This window comes from Electrophorus electricus, chromosome 10 (assembly GCF_013358815.1).
Source record: "Electrophorus electricus isolate fEleEle1 chromosome 10, fEleEle1.pri, whole genome shotgun sequence".
Lineage (NCBI taxonomy): Eukaryota > Metazoa > Chordata > Actinopteri > Gymnotiformes > Gymnotidae > Electrophorus > Electrophorus electricus.
In genome coordinates, this window is record NC_049544.1 from 10,020,447 (window position 1) to 10,043,003 (window position 22,557).

Genomic DNA, 22,557 nt, shown 5'->3' on the forward strand with positions numbered 1-22,557 from the left:
GACTACCACAAATCTGTCATGCTGATGTGAAACTTCAGTTTTCAGCACATCACCTAGCATGACTGAAGTAAGCACTAGATCAGACATTGTGCTCCAATAAGATATTTTTCAGTCACACAGTGGTTGTTATTTTGATTTAAATTATAAAGCCAAAAGAAAAGGTTAAAGATCATATACTTCAAAAGTATAGAAATATGGAACCAAATATTAAACCAGAAGAACCAAATTTTAATCTCTAATTGCTTTATTACATCAAGAATATTATTGTATATATTTCCTCATAAAGGGGATGATCTTTAAGAACATTTATCTATACTTAGCTGAAACAAAATTTGAGTTAAATGTTAAATTAAATTAACATACTATGAAACCTGGTCAACCTTTAGACATCATGAATTATTAACTTTAAAACTCATCAAGCACTGAACACAGCTAAATTCTGGAAATGTTCTGCTTTAGTTATCTTATAGGTTAAGGTTATTCATTCAAGATTTAGCCATCACTTTAAATTTAGATCCACATTATTATTTGATTTTCTTAGTAAAAGAAAAAAGATTATGGGGACATTCAGTTGTGCCTGCAGGTCTATATTATCTTCATTATTTGATATATTTGATTTAATTATTTGGGAGAATGGGTAATGTTACAGAAACAGAAAGTGACTGAGTGCATCTGTTTTTAATGCTTTCAAACACCACAGAACATCAGTTTCCTTTGGGGGTGAGATGGAAGGTTGGTTAAAATAATTTCCTCAGCCCACTGTATAACATAAGTGCTAGTGCGTGTCAGCTCTTATGTAATACATTTAGAGCAAAATGAAAGCATGAGCACTTTTGCACTGGCAGTCAAGCCTTGCAACACGTTCTTATCTATCAGTCATGACTTCTCACGTTTTAACTAATTGTGAGTCATCTCACGTGTAATGCAGACACGACTACGGATTTTTGTTATAGGTTTTACCTAAGTATGTCACCTGGAAATTAACACTGTGGCTGGTAAACAGTTGAAAACTGATGGAGCGTTAAGAATGTCAGGGATGTTAACAAATAGCTCATTCTTGCATATTTCTGTGACGCGTGGCCCGGGTGCCGAAGGACGCACAGGCTCCAGCGAGGTGGATGAACATTTATTAACATATAAACACAACGGAACTCACGACTTACAAACAAGGAACATGAAACGCTTAACAACAGACACGATAAACAGGAATACATGTAATACGACAATGCTAACATTTAATATTAATACGCTACATCAGCAATAACCAACAATCCTGCACAGTATGACGAGGGTTTAAATACATAAAGACAACACAGGTGTGTGCACAGGTGTCCACATACGAGGATCCTCCCACTGCACGTGGCGGGCCAAACCACATGACACGCGGGAGGCGAGGGTTCCGTGACAATTTCATAGTAGTTCAGATAGAAATATGCACCTACACATTATTTACATTCCTCTGCACCAGGGGGGGTTGCTGTAACTGATTGGCTATGACCAAATTAAAAAAGTGTTTATGGATTAACAGCTATAGTTTTTCACTTTTGCCTGATATAACAAAACTAAATGATAGAAACAGTTTGTTGGAGTCGGTCTTCAGTCGGTCACCTGGAGGAACAGAATTCAGGTGCTGATAGTATTTCTGATGAGACAAGACTGCAAAAGGCAAAGTATGCCATTTGATTTTTAGTATGCATTTTAGTAATTTTTTATTGTTCTATGAAAAAAACATGATTCTGACCAGTCTTACTTGTAAAAAAAAAAGGTGTTTTATATAACTTGTATAACTTCTGACCAAGACACTGCTATGGGTACACTGAATCTAATGAGATCTGCATGAAAACAACAACCTGACTTTTAGCCTCCTGATGAATGCACTTCCTCTGTTCTTCTAAAGAGTAATTTAAGGAGTTCCAGTGTAACACGTATAATAAGTGATTTTGAGGACCTTTTGCCATTTGTAAGCTCTGTGTTTAGATTTGTTTAATATTTGATCACTTAGCTGCAATAGTTCTCTGATAACTATTGGTTCTACAATAACTGCTTACCATCAACTCAGTGTTATAAGAGAGACCAGAAATATTAGTCTACTTCTGCAGCATATGTGGGGATGGGGATCAGTATCTTATTCTGTGAAGGAATCAGTTTTAATATGTGACCCAAGGGAGTAAAGGACAGTTCCCTCCAAGTCAGTTCAGTTCTATTAGTTTATAAATTAAAAAACATATATGTTCATTTTCACAAAATTGTTAATTTTATTTAAACAGTGAGCCTTTAAATGAATTGTACTGCTTACTTCCAATCAGCATGAATATTTAAAAAAAAAAAAGTATTTCTGCATATGCTTAATATAAAAATGGTTAAAACCATTTACTAATATAGCCTCCCTTCTAGCGGTGGATTATGAAATGTGTTCCAAATGTTTTATGGAAAATAAAAATAGTGGCCACTGTACACACATACACCACAAAAAACAACAAAAAAAAAACCAACAACAAAAAACATTGCAACCACAGCATACAAACCCAGTGCAAACAAAAAGAGACCTAGATTATAGCCACCCACTGCAGGACCACAACCCACTCGTCCTAGCTAGACCTAAAAGAAAGAGACACCAAATTAGTAAACTATTTGATTTATTACATTAACTTTACACACAAGTCACACTATACTTCATTGCAATCAGCAGCAAGCACCCCAAACCTACCTCCAACACAAAAGCAAAGCCTACACAAATATCAGGGAGCTCACCAAACTGCTACACAACTAAGAACAGACACCCAACCTCATGAAATAACCAATCCCCTTTTAACTAAAATTACAAATATAAAGCCTCTAAATTAAGGAGACTTTGTATAACTAACAGGTAAAAATTCAGAGAGAACTGAACTGCTGTCCTAGCAGGCTACAAACTGAAATTAAAGCAAACTTTTTCACCTATTAACCTCCAGCAACAAATTACTAAGGGAAAGCTACAGTGTGCCAGAAGGGATACTCCCCCTGGCATCATAGGGGAGCACTCATCCCTGATGCAATCAGTTGCCTATTTGCAAAAATAATTGTAAAATGTAACATTGTGTTGTGTTGAATTATTATTGCCTCACTTTGTATTCCTACCAAATAGGAACATTCAGGGATGGTATATCTTGTGTAATTTATGGTCTGTCAATGATTTTGTACCATTGCAAATGTAACAGGTACTACCTTATGCCTTTTTAAAAAGCAACAGCATCATTGCCAGGGCAAACTACAGGTTTATTAATATAATTTAAAAACAATAAAATTATATATAATTTATATATGTAGCCTTATTCTGAATGTCAATAGTAAGTACTTCACCAACACTTAACGTAGTCACCAACACACGTGCATAAATCCTTTCATCAATTTAATACATGATAAACTTGAAAATGTTCCACACCACACCTAATAAAACCTCTGCCATAAAATTCTATGTCACAGAAGCTCTTAGAATCAAAAAATAAAAATGTGACTCAACACAACAAAATGTTTACTGGATTTGCGGTTACCCACCAAAAATACTTTTTTTAGTTTTCCCACTGTTAATTCTTGACTGAAAGTTAGGATAGCAACTCATAAAATACAATGTAGACACGCCACTACCTGATATAAAAGTTGTCTAGATGACACTTCTTACGAATAGTAACTAAGTGTACATCAAAAGTATGACATTGAAACATATACATTAAAATGCATCAAAATGTTTCTGGAATTGCGCTTACCCACTTAAAATGCTTTTATTTTTTCCCACTGTTCTCTCATATTCAGAATACAACCTGCTCCGCTGCAATAGTGCTATTTTCCCGCATCAATTAGCACCAAAGAAAACATTTGCCAAAAGTTGCAGAGCGTTCTATTAAATTGTTCACATGTCCTTGTGGACCATTTCCTTGTAGATGGTAGGCTGTGGGACGATTCCTTTTGATGCCATACCCCAGACAACATTTGAACTTCTTCTGCTTTGAAGCAACGTCTTTGATCCGAATGGAGCCGATCTGAAACACCATACTTGAGGAACGATTCTCTGTTCAACACTCAAGCTACAGTCCCCACAGTTTGATCTCTCATCACCACTGCCAGAGTAAACTGCCACAATAAACTGCCACAGCAAAACATCAGTCATTACCATCACATTCTCTCTCCCATCCTGTAAAGGTTCAAGTATGGTGAAATCCACTTGAAGCAGCTGCAAAGGTTCCACAGCTTGAAGACTTCCCATGGGGATCTTAGGTTTAATGTGCACATCCTTTGTAAGGCAACACCTTTCACATGTTTGACACCAATGTTCCACATCTTTTACATATTCAGCCAGCAGCAGTGGGCTCTCACTAGCTTAAAAGTTCACTCTACTTCCCTTACTGCCTAGACAAAGCATTGGCATTCCCATTTTGTTTCCCAGGGCAATAATCAATATCAAAATAAAACATTCCCAGATGTGCCACCCATCTTTGCTCCATAGCTCCCAGCTTTGCTATTTTAAGATAGCTCAAGAAATTATTATCAATGAATTTCTGCCCCAACAAATAATCCCTGAATTTATCCAACACAGCCCACTTTAACTCCAATTTCATTGCATTATAATTGTCCATATTTCTTTCAGCCACCCACAATCCAAAACTTTCTCTTTATCTAATTGAATGCAGCATCATCAATTTATCATCTCAAAAGTTTGAAAAGGTTGACTGATTACCTGTTGGTCACTTCTTTCCCTTCTTTACACTACCTTGGGACACTACTAGGTAGAGGGAGCCTGCAATTTGTGCAACACTTTCCACAAACCTGTGATAGTTGCTTACAAACTTCATTATCTCATTTCTGTCACATTACTAGGCTTCTTCCATGCTGTCACTGCTTCCAACTTCCCTCAATCATTTGCCACCCCCTGCTTAAATATGACTTTGCCCCAGCTAGTTCACCTCTTGGGGAAAAAAAATACATTGGAAAGATTAATTTTAGTCCAAAAGATTTGAACAGTTTAAGGACCTCTATAAGTGTTCCTCAACAGTTTCTGCAAAAAATAACCACATCATTGTAACATTGTAAGCATGTACAGAGACAGAGTTGCTCGCATTAAGACAAATGCAGCTTTATTAGAGAACACACTGAGTCCACAATCAGAAAGTATATAAACCAAGGTCATAATACAGAAAAGCAGTCCACAAAGACAAACAGGGAACAGGCAAAGAGAGTAATCCAAAACACTCTTGGAGAGTCAACAAACCAGAAGCATCAAACAATAACAAACGGCTCAGAAACATAAAATAGGTTGACAAGACTGCAAAGACTGAATGCACACACTGGATTTAAATACAGAAACTAATAAGGGCTAGCAATACAGGTGATTGCAATAACTGTTAGGTAATAAAACAAACTAGTGGGTGGAACCAAAAGAAACCAAAACAAGGAAACATGAGGAAACCAAAACCAGGAAGTAAATAAACATGGTGGCGTTGCCGTTGGAACCGTGACGCTGGAGAGGGGCGAACATGACAATCATACATGTACAATAACAATAACTAAAATCTCTGATCACGCAATATCCTCCATCAACTACTGGAAGGTTCCAGAACTACTGGAAAAACCAAACGGCATACAGTTCCACTCATATAGGTCAAAAGGTGTACAAAAAGCAGTCCATGCTTTATACTTCTCTGCCACTACCACTTGATTGTAGCCACTTTAAAAATCAATGGTCATAAACCACTAGGCTCTTCCAAAAACATCTAAGGATTATTTGATCTGCGCAATGGCCTCAACCACACGTCCCTCTCTCCCACATTAATAACCAGGACCAGCAATTTCCCATCCCTAACTGTATTCAAAAATTCCTTTTACACTACAAAAGGTGACAGCAATCATCTGTACTGAAATTGCAGGCACTTTCGCTGCATCAGTATCAACTTTTACCATTCCCCTAGGTCTTTTCTCCTTGGCACACATTTCTTCAAATATTTGTCTCCACCCAGATTCCACTGGCTCTGGTTGGAAATGTGCACATGTAACTTGCAATTAACTTAATACTTGATAGCAATAATATTAATTCCTGTCAACCCTGGCACTGTTTGTTTTCTTGCCTGGAAGTGTGGGTCTGTCATATCCTTAGCCACCAGAAATCCCATCCTTTTTAACCTATTTCCCTTAAGTGTAACATCAAGCTCTTAATAGCTCAAATATGCTAGATCTAATCCATTTGCTACCTTAATCACCAGCCATCTACAGTCGCACAGTAGCTCAACTTCTTTCTGCTCAAAATGCTGTTTTAAGTAACTTTCTTTGATTGTGGTCACCATAGACACTGTATCCAATAAACACTTTATCTCAACAACATCCATATTTACCCTCATCGCTGGACTTTGTCCCACCAACTGCTCATACTTCCGAGGTCTGCTGTTTGACTCCCCACAGCATGGGGAGTTAGTTTCCCACCTGCTCTACTGCTTGTGTGTCTACCACCTGTGGGCCACCCCCTGTAACTACTTGTAGCTGCTGATGACTCGTTATTTGGGTGAGGCAATTTTGGGCAATGAGAACATGTGGGCCTACCTTGGGAGTCATATACAGCACAAGTCTCCTTCCACTTCTAAACCTAGGGCTGTGCCTGTTGCCTGTTGCCTGTGTAACTCCCACAATTGTTGAGAAATCTGCTTCTGTATTACACTCTGTTAACTGAGAATTATTTTATTTAACTCCCATCAAAGGTTTGAATGTCAAACTACCTCAGTTAATTGGTCCTTCAAAGAGATTCCCCAAGCTTACCCACAGTTTTTTGCCGTTTTTGGTTTCAATTTCTATTTGGTGTTTTTATGTCCACGTCGATGGCCTCTTCCCCTCCTTTGTAGTGGATGATGGTTTGTCCTTCATAGATTAGAGAGAAGACGCAGGCGCACTTTCCTACTTTGAAGCCCCTTCTCTGTCATGTCATTTGGTGTCGTGTTATATTATGTCCCGGGACATCGTGAGGTAAGTATGTTTTCTTTTCTTTGTTTCGTGTTAGGGTGAGATGCAGGTGATGACGACTTGATCAAGGTCGTCATCGCAATTGACGTTATTAAATCGAAAATAAACATATACAAAACAATTTAAATCTGGGGTTGCCAGTTTGAGATGTATATCCTGCACATCCTTTGGCCTTCAGAATCTATTTGGCTTGTCTGTTTGCTTTCATGGTTTACATTGTTTTTTTCGCATCAGATCTACTGTTTTTAACCACAAGATAAACTCACTGATTCTAGAAACTCCAGCCTCCACAATCACATATCTTATATGACCTCATGGAAAGTACAATTTTTGGAAAGTGGGGTCCGCATCAAATAAATCTATCATAGATGTTATATGTGTTATGAAATGTGTGCTTCTGTAGTTGTTAGCCGAACCCAAGCTGTAGCTGAACCTAAGGTCATGGGTTCGATTTTCAAGTTACACACATACTATCTTACTGAAATAAATATAGGCTATGTATGTCACTATGGATACGAGCGTCTGACCAATGCTGTAATGTAAATGAATGCGATTTGTTTTCCTTCAAAACAGGGATGTTGCATCTATGAATTTGCAGCGCGTTTATGAAAATGCAGAACATGTTATTTTGATTTAAATATTTGTGAAGATACCCTGAATTTAACATATGTATTTGTAAAATGTTGTGTTGGATATATTTTGTAGCACGTATTTAATTTGTAGCGTGTATGGTTTTCACTAGAAACAAGCAAGTGGTTCTAAACTACGGTAAGTTTCAAACAAATACTATATATACCACATAAACGGTTACTTTCCCGGTTCTACGATACTGTATGTATTATCCTCGTACAATTTAGTCTACACACACACAAACACACAAACAAAAACAACAACAACAACAAAAACGTTCAAATTGCTATCCAGTGAAAACGAAAATCGTTGCTGAATTAAACATTCAACCTAACCCCTACAGCTTGATAAACTGCACAGTAACAGAAAACTGGCTTCACTATTACAGCCATGTAAGAATTCGACACAACACTCGTGGTCCTCTTTATAGTCTGCTTGCTGCCGACAGCCCTTCCCACTTTTTTCCATAATGAAAATCTCGTCATTATACATTTCTCTGACTCACAGTTCGAGTCAGCAACTCGACTTAAGAACCACGAACTATGGAGGTCTATCAATATTTTAGCAGCACATCGAAGTTTTACTTCCAATCATTTCGCTTATATCATGTGTTGTTATTCGTATGTATCATCTACTTTTCAGTGGTACTATATAACTTGGTAATAACAAGAAAGAAGCGGATGCGTGTATTTGAGCAGTTCCCAGGGCCACCTGGCAACTGGCTGTTGGGACACGTAAAACAGGTAGGAATAAACGCTGGTTTTAATTCAGATCAAACTAGCATGCACGCATAATTATGTTCAGCGGACTGGTAAAATAAAAACTTGCATGCGCAAAAGAAACAGTACATCTAGTAATGTGATATTAAAGCGTTGGGCAACTCACACTTAAGTTCAAAACCAGCTATAAAACAGGGCAACTCCGCATCGCGATCTAAACATAACAGAACAAAACACAATTGCCGTGTCAACCCTATTTCACTCAGATAAACTTTTTTTTTTTTTTTTTTACTGGGAACGCTTTTTAACCTTTTGTCTAGTCAGTGTTTAACCTAGATAAGAACCACCTGACTGATACGAAAAGATGACATATTAGCCAATCGGTTTAACTTAGTGTAGTTGCAATAGTTGGACTTCGGTTTGGCTAACAGCTATGTCTTCTTATTGATTATTTGTAATAGTGGGCAAAGGTTTCACTTTCATGACCTAGGGGATTTTTTTTTTAATGCGTAAATAGCCGCCAAGCACTAGCAATGCAGCAAGGCGGTTAAACCCAAAACTGCTTCCAGACTAAAATGCTTTAATTTACTCCTATAGAAGTTTTCAACTCCCCTCATAGCTGCCTAATATTCAAATATATGTCCGTAAATTAGGTTTGAGTGAACACTGGCAGAGCACCAGGGATGCTATGTAGATGTGGGGCTTCAAATCAATGACACTATTTGTACTTGTTTATTGAGTTAAGGTTAGCATTTAAACGACTAGGCTATAACAGAAACACATTGTAAGGGATAATAGTGAATATCTGTCTATGGCATTCTTGATTTACATGGTATAGCCTTCAAGAATGCACTAGGGATTTACAGAGGTATTATTCTGCATACTTGTGGTTAAAATGACTTTCCGTTTTGTATCACAGTTTCGGGAAGATGGAACAGATTTGGAGATGATAACCAAATGGGGAGAACAGTATCCCTATGCCTTTCCATTGTGGTTTGGCCCTACGAGTATTTATTTATTTATCCACCATTCATCATATTTGAAGACCGTTCTTTCATCAGCAGGTACGAATGTATTTGAACATGTGTCAAATGATTATGATTTGTCATAATCTGATGAATTTAGGATTTACACAGATTGCTTTCTTATTTCACAGAACCAAAGGATGACATTGCATATACCTTCCTCACCTCTTGGATAGGTAAAGATGACACCCAAAAGTAAAATATGGTAACATATGTTCTGTGCCTAATACAACTGTTTGCTGTTTGTCTCTGCAGGAGAAGGTTTACTTGTTTCTGTGGGACAGAAGTGGTTTCGCCACAGAAGACTTCTCACTCCTGGCTTCCATTATGATATCTTGAAGCCTTATGTAAAATTAATGGCAGATTCAGCTAACATTATGTTGGTGAGTTAATATTTCAGAGTTTTGCCATGAATGATATATAATATTTGACCTGCATTTTTCACCTAGCCCTTTTTGTAATCTTTCTCTCAAAGGACAAGTGGGAAACCTATGCAAAAACAGAGCAGTCCTTTGAACTTTTTCAGCACGTTAGCCTGATGACACTGGACAGCATAATGAAGTGTGCTTTTAGCTACAACAGCAACTGTCAGACAGAAAGGTGGGATAAAACTTGGATTTGCTTCATACATTACTTTTAAAATATAAGGCAGTACCATTGTAATCTTGCCACTCTCATTGCAGTGGAACCAACCCATACATTAAGGCAGTGTTTGAGCTGTGTTACCTGGTGAATCTCAGGTTCCGTTGCTTTCCATATCATAATGAGACTATCTTCCAGCTAAGTCCACATGGCTACAGATACAGGAAAGCATGCAAAATTGCACACAGCCATACAGGTATATATGAAAGCGTTTGCTTTTCAGTTGAGACAGTTTGACAGGACTGTTAATGACTCTTTAAGGCAGAGACTATTTTGGGATTTTCATGTATTCTTATTTTTAAATGATTTGATCTTTTAATGTTGTTTTCATAACTGTTCTCATATAAAAATGTGATCTAATAAATTCCTGATTTTAAGCAAGTCCTAAAAATGCTTAGCAATGTACTTCTTCCTTTGTGCATACTCGTGTAGTCTTATTTGTAGTTTCCTTTAATTGATGTTACTTTACCTGACTTAAGACATTGACATTCAGACTGTTAGGCAGTGGGAGCTGAATGCTATATTGTCATCAGTGTCTCTTAATGTGTCAACATTCAGTAAGATAGGATTTACAGAGCTGGTGAGAAGCACTAGACTTTAATGTTTATTTAACATTAATTATGCACAAGTGTTGTCTCACTTTCATTTTACCATGAATCTAATAAAATCAAAAAATCATCTTGTTTTTTTGCAGAGGAAGTCATAAAAAAGAGGAAAGAAGCTTTAAATGAGAAGAAGGAACAAGACATTCTTCAAAAGAAGAGAAATTTGGACTTTTTGGATATTCTTCTCTGTACTCAAGTATGTCACTCCATCACCCCCTTATTCCCCTTGTTAGATAACTGTATCCAGTTAGATTTAATTTCTTAATTTGCAAGATTAAACAGCATGCATAGTGCATCAGTTATAATTTACTATGCCAGTTCATGCATTATCAAGAGGTACTTTAAGAAATCCTGTTCTCTAGAATTTTTTAGAAGTAGACTAGTCTGTTTGAAAGTTTCTGATAATACTGATGGGATTTACCTTAAGGAGATATGAGAAAATGGTCCAAAGAAAAGCCCAGTTTACCATCTGATATCCCTTTGAACCTAAATCCTTTATGTTTCTTTTTATGTATGCAGTATTTATTAACTAAACTTATAATGGCTTCTTCTATCTGCCTTGATACTACTCAGTGACCTTAACATTCATGTTGACACACTCACCACTGAACTATTTTCTTCTCTTCAATGTTTTGGTTTAACCCAGCTGTCACGTTGGCCCCAGTGCCGCAGGGCACGGAGCAGACTCCCTTGACTATAACACACATTTATTAACATTGAACATATAAGACGATGGTGGCACTCACACAACTACACAGACAACTCACGTTAAATAGCGTGAACATAAACACAGGCTGCATTAATGTCAACTGTGGTCTTACAAATATTAACGAGAGTTACACAAACGAACAGACATCCATAAACAATGACCAATAACGTGGCACACACTAGCAGGAGTTTATATACCGATGAACATACAACACTAAACCCTGTGCAGGTGTGTGCAATCAAGGGGGCGTGGTTACAAATAACAGTTGTGAATCCCACTGCACACAGCGGGCCGTACCACATGACTAGTGGGGGGGGGGGGGAGTATTCCATGACAGTACCCTCTTGCAAGGGGTGCGACTCCCGACGCGTCCGACTCCAGGACATTGAACCCCAGGCCACCGTGTACACACACACAGACAGCACGGCCCGGTGCCCACCCAGCACAAGGCGGGCTAGGTGCCGCCAACAAGAGAGACCTCTCAGTATGAGGGAGAAAGGCAGAGCCCTTGCCTCTATCAGGTCAGTCCAGTATGCTCCAAATGACAGGATGATGTGCCTGTAGACACACAAAAGGCACAAAAATACACAAACAGAAATGCCTAAAGACACACACAAAAGGCGCTGTGATGCAGCACACGCTAGCAGCGCAGGCACTGGAAGTGTGTCCTTGGCCCTGCTGGACACCCAGGAGTGCACATCCACCCCAGCTTCGGGCGTGCTACTCCCTTTAATGGTCCTCCTGTTGCTCGCCACTCTAGGAGCACCCCAGAGGCAATCTATCTCAGGGGCTTTAGGTGGGCCCTTCCAGTCCTCCTGGTGAACAATAACCAACAACATTGCACACACTAGCAGGGGTTTATATACTGACAAACATACAACACTAAACCCTTTGAAGGTGTGTGCTATCAAGGGGGCGTAGTTACAAATAACACAGTCGTGAATCCCACTGTACGCGGTGGATTGTACATCGTGACTAGTGGGGGGGGGGAGCATTCCATGACACCAGCAAGTGGATTTTCTAACACATGATCATGGACATCACTAGATACACCGGACTTCACTAGATTCAATATCTGTTAAAAGTTGGTTTTACTGACCTCAACTGTATTGAATGTCAATCTCAGGACCCCTCACTATCAAACCTAGCAAGAAAACCACTATTTCCTTTTGAAATCTTAACTCACTTGATTCTCATTTGTTTTCTGATTGTCTTCCATCTTCATCTCTTTCTGATGTCCCTGAACTTACCCCTCTGATGTTATGGTTTCACTACAATCATAGCATATGAGTCCTTCAAAATTCATGCTCCCTGCCTTTTATATCTCTCCTTGGTTTAAACCCTAAGTTTGGAGCTATGAAAACCTCTACAGAAAAACTGGTTTTACTACTCACCATTTATGTATTAGTAAACATATCAATAGGTACAAGGCAGCCCTAAATACTGCACGCTCTGCCTACTATTAATTTATTATAAATAGTGGCAGTTCTAGGCCCAGAACTTTATTCAGCTTCTCCGGTCTCCCACAGCTTCTACTTCTAGCTGCCCTGCTCAATGCCAAGCATTTCTGGATTACTTTCAGGATGAGATTAATTGCATCTACTGGTATTTCCCTTCAGGACACTCTCCTTCTACCCAAATGACTCTCAGGATATGGTCAATCTTTCTGCCCTGTTTCATCCATGTTGACGCATCTATCATTCTGAAATCATTTCTAAGTCTTCCTCTTCATGTCAATTTGACCATCCTTCTACTATTATTCTCAAATTCTGTCTCTCTGCCATTTCTTCTCCTATTGCTCTCTTGATTAATCAATGTCTCTCCCTAGGCTCTGTTCCAACATCTCTCAAAATAGTTGCAATTCCACCCATACTTTAAAAACCTGGTCTTGATAGTTCTTCATTTTCTAATTACAGACCCATCTCAAATCTGCCTTTCTTAGCCAAGGTTATGTAAAGATTTGTGGCCTCAAAGCTTCAAGATCATCTCACTAATAACAACCTGTATAAGCCATTCCAGTCTGGTTTCCATACAATGCATAGTACTGAGTCCACTCTGATAAAAAGTAGTTGATAACCTTCTTTCCATTAATACTGGTTTCCTGAATCCCCTCATCCTCCTTAATCTCACTCACTTTTGACCCAGTAAATCATAATATACTCATTCCCAGTTTAGCATTCATAGGTATTTCTAGTCTAGCCCTTAATTGGTTTCAATCCTGTCTCTGATAGGGAACAGCTAATTTCTACTGGCACTCATAAGTCATCCATTTCCTCAATTACACAGGGAGTACCTGAAAGTTCTGTGATTGGACCTATTCTTTACAGTTTGTAAAAATTTTGTAAATCTTGCACCTAGGGCAGATTATTAAAAATCATAGACTTAGGTATCACTGTTATGCAGATGATATCCAGAACTACATTGGCTCTGCATCCTCCATGGTTTCATCTATCTCTCTAAGCATATGTCTTACATTAGCTTGATAGCAACTTTCTGAAACTGAACACTGATAAAACATAGGGCCTGTTAATTAGCCCTCAGTCACTGGTTTCAAAATTCTTCACTATATGTAAATGAAATACAGGTTCCTTCTGTTAACCTATATGGCCCTTCATGGTCCTCCTTACCTTACTGAGTTCCTTCACCCTTACTGTCATTCCCACTCCCTTAGATCTTCTGACACTGGACTTCTTGCTATTGCACGTATAGGACTGTCAAAAGTAGGTGGCAGGTCTTTCAATGCCGCTGCTCAAAAACTCTCTCCATCAACCACTTTGTGACTCTTCTACTTTTTCTTCCTTCAAAGCTCTCCTCAAAACTTTTGTTTTCTTTGCACATTTCTCTTCTTGTAATGTTTTCCCTTGGTGTCCTTGGGTTTATGAAAGGCTCTCTCTCTCTCTCTCTCTCTCTCTCTCTCTCTCTCTCTCTCTCTCTCTCTCTCTCTCTCTATATATATATATATATATATATATATATATATATAAGTTTCAGATGTCATGCATAACCATCCCACAGGTGGTATTTGGTATTTGTCATCTGTTATAATCTATTGTACTTTTTGTTGTTGTTATCTGTTGCTGCTTTTATCAACTCAGGATTATTTCTAAAATGAAGTCTTTTTTATTACCAGCTCTTGGAACTCTTAATGGTAAAACTCTTAATGACTTTCTCCACACTTCTGTGGCCCCCAGGGCTTTGTGGTCTTTGAATCAGTTACATTTGACCATTCTGCTGTCTCATCTTAAACCCAAAGCTGATTGTGCCTTTGCAGTTGATGTGCTGACATTATGGAACTGACTACCACTGAATATTTAATGTGCTTCCTCAATTACCTTCAAGTCAAGACAGACTTTTATACATTAGGATTTGAAAATATTTTTAGGTATGTAAAGTGCGTGGTCATTGCATCTGATTCCTTTGGGTCTGCATGTTGTTTTCATACATATAGCTTCAACTAAACTGTTGGCTTTGTACAGCACTTTGGCCAACAACTCTTGTTTTAAATGGGTTTAATAATAACATCTCTTTACTTGCTTCCTTAAGCTATTTGACCTTGATTCCTAAAGTTGGCTTTGGGAAGAGACACGGTTTTATAATCTACAGGATGAGCAGCAGCAGGGCTTGTCGGACGAAGCTATCCGGGCAGAGGTGGACACATTTATGTTTGAGGGACATGACACCACAGCCAGCGGCATCTCTTGGATCTTGTACAACATGGCCTGTTACCCTGAGCACCAGCAGAAGTGCAGAGAAGAGATCCAGCAGGCCCTGAAGGGAAAGGACAGTATGGAGTGGTACTGTCATTATTCACATCACCATAACTGGAGGAATTATTAACACATTATTACATACACTATTGTACTAGAAGCTAAAGGCTTATAATAGCTAGAACACAAATAGCTAGAACAGTGGTTCCTACCTCACTCCCACGTGGTATGCATTTATGTTTCTCTGGCGTATGTCTACCTCAAAATAGTGAGTTGGGAATGAGAGCTTTAAAATCTTTTAAAAGTCTGAAAATTGGTTTTCCTATTTTCCTGTCTGTGTTTTAGGGAGGACCTGAGTAAAATACCATACACTACAATGTGCATTAAGGAATCCTTGCGTTTATACCCTCCTGTGCCAGGATTTGGACGGAAGCTGACCAAACCCATGACCTTTTTTGATGGAAGAACAGTCCCTGAGGGTAGCGCTGTGCACATCAGTGTCTCTATATGCCTCAGTAGAGCTAAACTAGTTCTAAAAAAATGATCATGATTTCAAGGAATTGAATTCCTGTAACTACTGTAGTCTTACGGCCATCTATCAAATGGTTTTCTGCAACATTTGTATAAGGATGTTATCTCAGGGTTTCTGTTTGCTTGTAATGCCTAGAACCAATACATGAAAAAATTGAGTGTTTTGGTAAAATTAAATGATTTTCATACTAAAGTAGTATATACACATAAATAGTATCTATACATAAACTAGTATCTAATTACTTAATATGTATTTCCTTGTGCTGTATCATAGTTTGTCTTGTTAGTGTGTTGCTCCTTGATAAAACTATTGTCCCTGTTAACCAATCACTAAGTAATTTCTAAATGCATATAGAGGCCTTAAAGCAATATTGCATCACAAGAAAACTCCTTTTTATAGGTGAAATGAGCCCATGAGACATACGACTCTGCTTTATGATCCTTATTCAAGAGGAGATTTGTTGAAATATTAGCCAATTTGTTTGGTTTTCTGCATGCATCATCGAACTATTGTAAAACTGCTTTGCTCTGACATTTTCACAGGTTCTCTCATTGGCATCAGTGTTTATGGAGTCCACCGGAATGCCACAGTTTGGGAGAACCCCCATGTATGAATTCACTGCTTACAATATAGTCATCTTTATTAGAAATTTGAGTGAGATCCTGTCAGAGCAGCCTGCCTTTACTAAAGTACACTGCCTGAAACTGCAGGCTTGCCATCTCTTGATTTAGTCATGGATAAGCCTTACAGATAAACTAACACTGTGTACCACTATAACAATAGTTATATTTCCATAGGTGTTTGATCCATTACGATTTCTGCCAGAGAACACTGCTAAGAGGTCACCCCATGCCTTTGTGCCTTTCTCAGCTGGACCAAGGTTTGTATCTACATTAAATGCACAACAAATGCAATGATAGGTGCTATTCTATAATACTATGCACTCTGGAGCTATTAAATCATATCCAGAGAATTTACCTGAGTGGACTTTGGAACCTTTATGTATTTGACCTATCCCTAATACCAAAGCCCTTTAAAGGAATGCAACCTTGCATCAAGTTCAAATGTCTGAACTTGAATGACACTAGAGAATATTTTTCCATTTAACATTCAGGTGAAAGACACAAGATATAATGAATAACCTGTAGGGAAATGTGCATCTAAAACAGCATATGTGAGATTTAGGATTAATGTAATACAGCCATTATATTATACTGATAATCACTAAGAGCCAGTTTCCCAGACCCAAATTAAGAATAAACCTACACTAAAAATAATTTCTTATGGTAGTTTCACGTTAACACTAATTAAGTCCAAAACTGAAGTTTAATCCAAGTCCAGAAAACTAGCAATAAAAAAGGTTTGTTCCTATTAATATGAAATGCTGTTATTCATTTTAAGGTGATTTACCAAATACCTACTGTTGTTAGGACAAAAAACTGTTGCTTATTCTTTAGTAGTCCTAATTCAAATGACCACCTGCATTTAACATAGGAACTGCATTGGGCAGAACTTTGCTATGAACGAGATGAAAGTGGTGGTAGCAATGACACTGAAGAAGTATGTTCTCATCAAGGACCCAGAGCATACTCCAAAGATGGTCCCTCAAATAATCCTCAGATCCCTCAATGGAATATACATCAAGATCAGATTTGTGAAGAATGAGCCTTGAGCTGGTGTCTTAAAGCCCCAATTAGTATTTTCCCAAACATGCCGTGGCATTAGCATAACATTTATTAAAAGAGAGCATGGTAAATAGTGGTGCAGCTTGTTGGACTTCCTTTGTGATTGCAATAATGAAAACTGGCACTGACTTCTGATTGGAGCTTTAAGTTCTTATATAACCTTTAATACATGGTGTGGCTAATTTTTACAATGTAGGAAAAAGTACATTAATTACACCAAACAGCATACTGACAACATTTTTTAATTCATGAATTGAATTTTGTTAATTATTGACGTAATCTATCCAAGGTATATCCGTATCTTAATTCTTCAGATAGTCAACAATATTAATCAACTTTTAACTGATCTTCTCTAATCACATGCATTTCACCACTCACAGTTTTTTTCCTTTGATTAACTCATATTTAATGTCTATTTTATTCACTGTTTCATCTTAGGTAATCACAATGTAATTTATAAAGTACTTCACATACTATTGTGTATTTAGCATTTGACATAAGTTAAAGGACATGTGTGATATGTAATTGATCAATTATTGATAGAGGGAAACATATTGTGAGATGGATTAAGGTATTTAATACATGGTTGTAAAGATTGAATATGTGCCAAATGACAACACAAAAGGCAGCAAACTAGATAAAAATGTCATTTAAAGTTTATTGTCAGTGCATTTTGTGATACAATATCAGTCTGGATACAACAAAAGGTATTTCTGCAAAGTTCATATTAAAACATTTTTTGACATGTTCTACAGGAAAGGATACTAACATTATTAAGAATTATGATGTACTGCCTCGCATGCACTTGCTGCCATCTAGTGGCTGACATCATGCATGATTAAAAGTTGAATGATAATTTCAGATCAGATACTCTATACCTGCTTTTTCATGGAAAAATGCATGTGTAGTAAACTCTTAATATGTTTCTTTGCTTGGGTGCACCTACCATAAACCAAATTAGGCAAATAAAATGTGAATATTTAACCATAACATTTACCCTGAACCTTACAGTAATTCTTATGTTTTAAGGAATATGTTTTAAGCCACATATGTACAGGAAAAGTATATGTGTAAAAAAAAAAAAAACACCAAACATAATCTGTCCATGAAGTTCATTAATTAGTCTTACACTCAAAAGAGCCAGTTATTATCCAGATTCATTGGCCGCTAGAGAAGTAAAGACGGTGTGGGCTTTTTGCCAGGCCATGCCTCTTTGGCATACTTCTTGCGAGGCTCACTGAGGCTCTCAGGGGCATAGGGACCTAATACAGGGGTAGGGTTATGGGTCACAGGTAGCTGAGGAGGCTCCGGGGCCAATTCCATCTCTGGGGCAGGGTTCAGTAGTGGCAGTCCTCCCAGGATGGTGGCTCTAACTGGGGCACCTGTGGGACAAGCATCATGGCTACTGCATGGGAGGTATCCATACAGGGAGGTCCACATAGAAGTCCACTCACACCTGTTACATGCGCAACAGTAAATGGTCTATTTTGAATTACATTACTTCAACTTCACTAAAATATTAAATACTAAAATATTAAAATATATGTACATAAAATGAGCTGTAGCTATAAGTAATGTATTGCTAGCTACTACTAAACCCCTAGCTAGCTAGTGATAGATAAGCTGTGTTTTGTATTATGAAAACCATTTTTCTGTAATAATTTTAGGTTTGGATATCTTTTGTATCTGTAAATGGTGAATGGAACAATTATATTTTAGAGCAAACATGACACCCAGATTTAATATAAGTTAGCAAGTTGTTGCTATTTCTTTTCATTTTAAGTAAAAGTAACTTTAGTTAACGTTAATGTTTAGGAGTGGAGACATTTGGGATAAAACATCACTTTCTATTGACAATATTGTTATCAAAAATTGTAGTGGAAGTTCCATGGGTTCTTATTCCTAGTCTTTGTGGCACAATATACAACAAAGTTCCCTTCCGAAAAGGCTAATTGCAAGTGTGTGCACAGCAGACATTATCAAGACAGCATGTGACATGTCACTGTGTGTAATTGCTGCTAGAGAGAGCATCCAGCCTTTTATCATATGGACATGTTGCTTCCACAGCACATCCTATGCATTGAATGAGCCAATGTCCTTTATGTGGTTTCTCTTAAAGAATACACAGATGAGAACTTTTTTTATGAAATGGCTCTGCAGATAGGACCCTCCAATTTAAGTCTAGCTTCTTGGACCTCTCTCAACATGAGACCCATGTGTCCAAGGAGGTTGTAGACCTCTGTAGGGGCAATAGTACTGAGGTTCTGTGCCAGTCAGTGCACACCTCACACATCATGCAGCCACTAGACGTGGCAATGTTTGTTCTGCTGAAGACGGCTTTTACCACCATGGTGACAAGGATGGGCCTGGTGGTGATGTGGTTGTTAGGAAGTGCCAGTTCTCCACCTTCCTAAAGCATGCATGCTAGCAGGTGGCAATATCAAAGGTCATCAAGCAGAGCGTTAGTAAGTTTGGCCACTTCCCTCTTAGCAGGGTTACAAATAAAAAAAGACAAACAATAATAGTGTTTCAGTGTTATCACTGAGAATGGTAATGTTACCTACATCATCCAAACATTCAAGGTGTCTTGCAGTTACCAGTGAGCCCACACAACCTGTGGCACCACCAACAGCTTCTCCACCTGCTGCCACCTCTAGCTCTAGCTGTGTCTCTCCATGTTCTGCTCATCACTGCATCTCAAACTTGTTCAGAGTGGGAACATGCCAGAGAACCAAGTGACTATACTAGTCCTCCCACGATCGAGAGGAGTAATAAGGCAAGGTGGAACAACCCACTCCCAGCCAGGGTAATAAGTGATGAATACGCCATCCTTCTTAAGACAAACTGAACACACAGGGCTTATATACAGAGAGTAATGAGGACAAACAAGATACAGGTGATAGCAATAACAGGTGGAGCTACTAACCATACGATGGAACAGACAGAAACCAAAACAAGGAAGCACAAGGAAACAAAACCAGGATGTAGCTAAACAGGTGTTACCTTCGGAACCATGATTCCAACGAGGGGCGAACGTAACAAAAAGATAGGAGGTTGTTTATTGTTAGTTAAAAATCATTGGAAAAACCTGATAAAAATGTCATATTTGAGCTGTATTATAATAATAATAATTATAAGTTTACTTTATATAGCGCCTTTCACACTCAAGGTCGTTTTACAATGACAAAGATGGAGAGAAAGTAAGACATTAATTGACACAATAAACACATTAATTAACAAATACAAATAGAAAGAGAGGTTATGAGAAATGATACATTTATATTTCATTTAAATTAAGGAGTGGGCACGTCTGTTTTTGGGGACTCTTGACTGTCAGGTGTGCTTCTTAATGTTTCAGGTTTGGATGTAACGATTAATTTTACTGAGCCAGTTTACTGCTAGCTCTACAGAGCCATTTTGGAGTATAGTCATGCTGTGTGGAACAGTTGCTAGCAGATTGGGAAAAAGGAGCAAGAGCAACTCCTGGACGTGTTCTCCAGAAGAAGGTATCGAAAACTATTCATATTTTTTACGTGTATAAGAAAAGAAGACGTAATGCATGCTTATGAAAATAATTAGCGAATTAAGTGGGCTGTAATATCTCCTTGAGAGTACATTGAAAGTCTTGATTCTATGAGACATTTGCATTCATTTATTAAGAAAGGTGACTTTGAAATGTTTTTAAACCTTTGAATGCAATTTGAGTGTTTACTTACAAATTATAAGATGACTGATGAAAAGGAATATGGAAGTATTAAGGATACCATGGATTGTGGAGGGTCACAATAAAAGAGTAAGTATTAGAAGAGATATTGCAAAGATGCATCATATTGAGGACGCAAAAATTAAGAGGTCTGACAAATAAAATGAACAAAGTAGCAACAGTGATGAGTAATGCACAAAACTTAAAGTGTGAAAATCTCATTTGCACTGAATTATCTGAATGCGTTTATACATTTTAACTATGAAGTTGCATGTCTCTTGTATGAAAATGAAATTATTGAACCAAGAGAACTGGTTTGAACACAAAATGGCATACATTAGAAATTTTATGAAAATGACCCAAAGGGTCAACGATGTTGCACGTGCTCATCTGTGTGGATCTCAAGTAAGTTGCTCGACAGCAGTATCATGAGTTTCGTCAACCCAGGTTAGACAAGAGGCAGAGCATGCAGCCCTGCTTGGACATGCTGGTTCAACAGCACACTGCTGATTTTCCAGAGCACAATTACAAAAAAGAAGAGATGTCTTAAGAAAACAAGCAGTTTGTGCAGTCTGTGCAAAAAACAACAGTTTTTAAGAATGGACATTAGAGCATTGGATTGCCACTCAAGAATAAGAAGCTTCAAATGCCTAATAACCACCACTTGGCGGAACAGCGCATAGTTAGTTTGCTCAGAAAGTTCAAGAAGAATCCTGGGTTCTTTGAAGATTACAAGAGCTTCATGGATACTATTATTATGCTATGTTCCAACACACTACTTGAACCATGATGACATACCACACCATGTGGTATTTCACTCAGAAAAAGAAAGGTTGCGAGTAGTCTTTGACTGTACAGCCATATTTCAGGGCTGATCTCTGAACACTGAATTATTACAAGGGCTCGACCTGTCCAACATGTTAGTTTGTGTCCTTTTAAGATTTTGAGAGGAGCCAATAGCTGAATGCAGACATTGAGTTTTATCAGGTGAAGTTGCCAGAAGATAATGCAGATCTCCTTCTTTTTCTTTGGTGGCCCAATGACAATTTGAACAAACTTGTGGAGGAATTTACATTTTACATTTACATTTTTATGGCATTTAGCTGATGCTATTATTCAAAGCGACTTACAATTATGACTGAGTACAACTTGAGCAATTGAGGGTTAAGGGCCTTGCTCAGGGGCAACCTTCCAATTACAAGTCAAGTACCTTAACCATTGAGCTACCACAGCCCTACCAATGTAGAAAAAAGTACATTAATTACACCAAACAGCATACTGACAACATTTTTTAATTCATGAATTGAATTTTGTTAATTATTGATGTAATCTATCCAAGGTATATCCATATCTTAATTCTTCAGATAGTCAACAATATTAATCAACTTTTAACTGATCTTCTCTAATCACATGCATTTCACCACTCACAGTTTTTTTCCTTTGATTAACTCATATTTAATGTCTATTTTATTCACTGTTTCAGCTTAGGTAATCACAATGTAATTTATAAAGTACTTCACATACTATTGTGTATTTAGCATTTGACATAAGTTAAAGGACATGTGTGATATGTAATTGATCAATTATTGATAGAGGGAAACATATTGTGAGATGGATTAAGG

The 22,557-nt window shown here is 37.9% G+C and overlaps 1 protein-coding gene across 1 annotated transcript; it reads left to right on the top strand.

Moving 5' to 3' along the window:
• Positions 1-8,150: 8,150 nt before the first annotated feature.
• On the top strand, positions 8,151-17,945 carry LOC113588151 (cytochrome P450 4B1-like). Its single transcript, XM_027027215.2, has 12 exons — positions 8,151-8,351; positions 9,247-9,391; positions 9,484-9,528; positions 9,608-9,735; positions 9,828-9,952; positions 10,036-10,190; positions 10,689-10,795; positions 14,912-15,102; positions 15,361-15,494; positions 16,090-16,154; positions 16,345-16,427; positions 17,042-17,945. The coding sequence occupies exons 1-12, from the start codon at positions 8,151-8,153 to the stop codon at positions 17,217-17,219; spliced, it is 1,557 nt and encodes a 518-aa protein (XP_026883016.1). The 3' UTR covers positions 17,220-17,945.
• Positions 17,946-22,557: the final 4,612 nt, after the last annotated feature.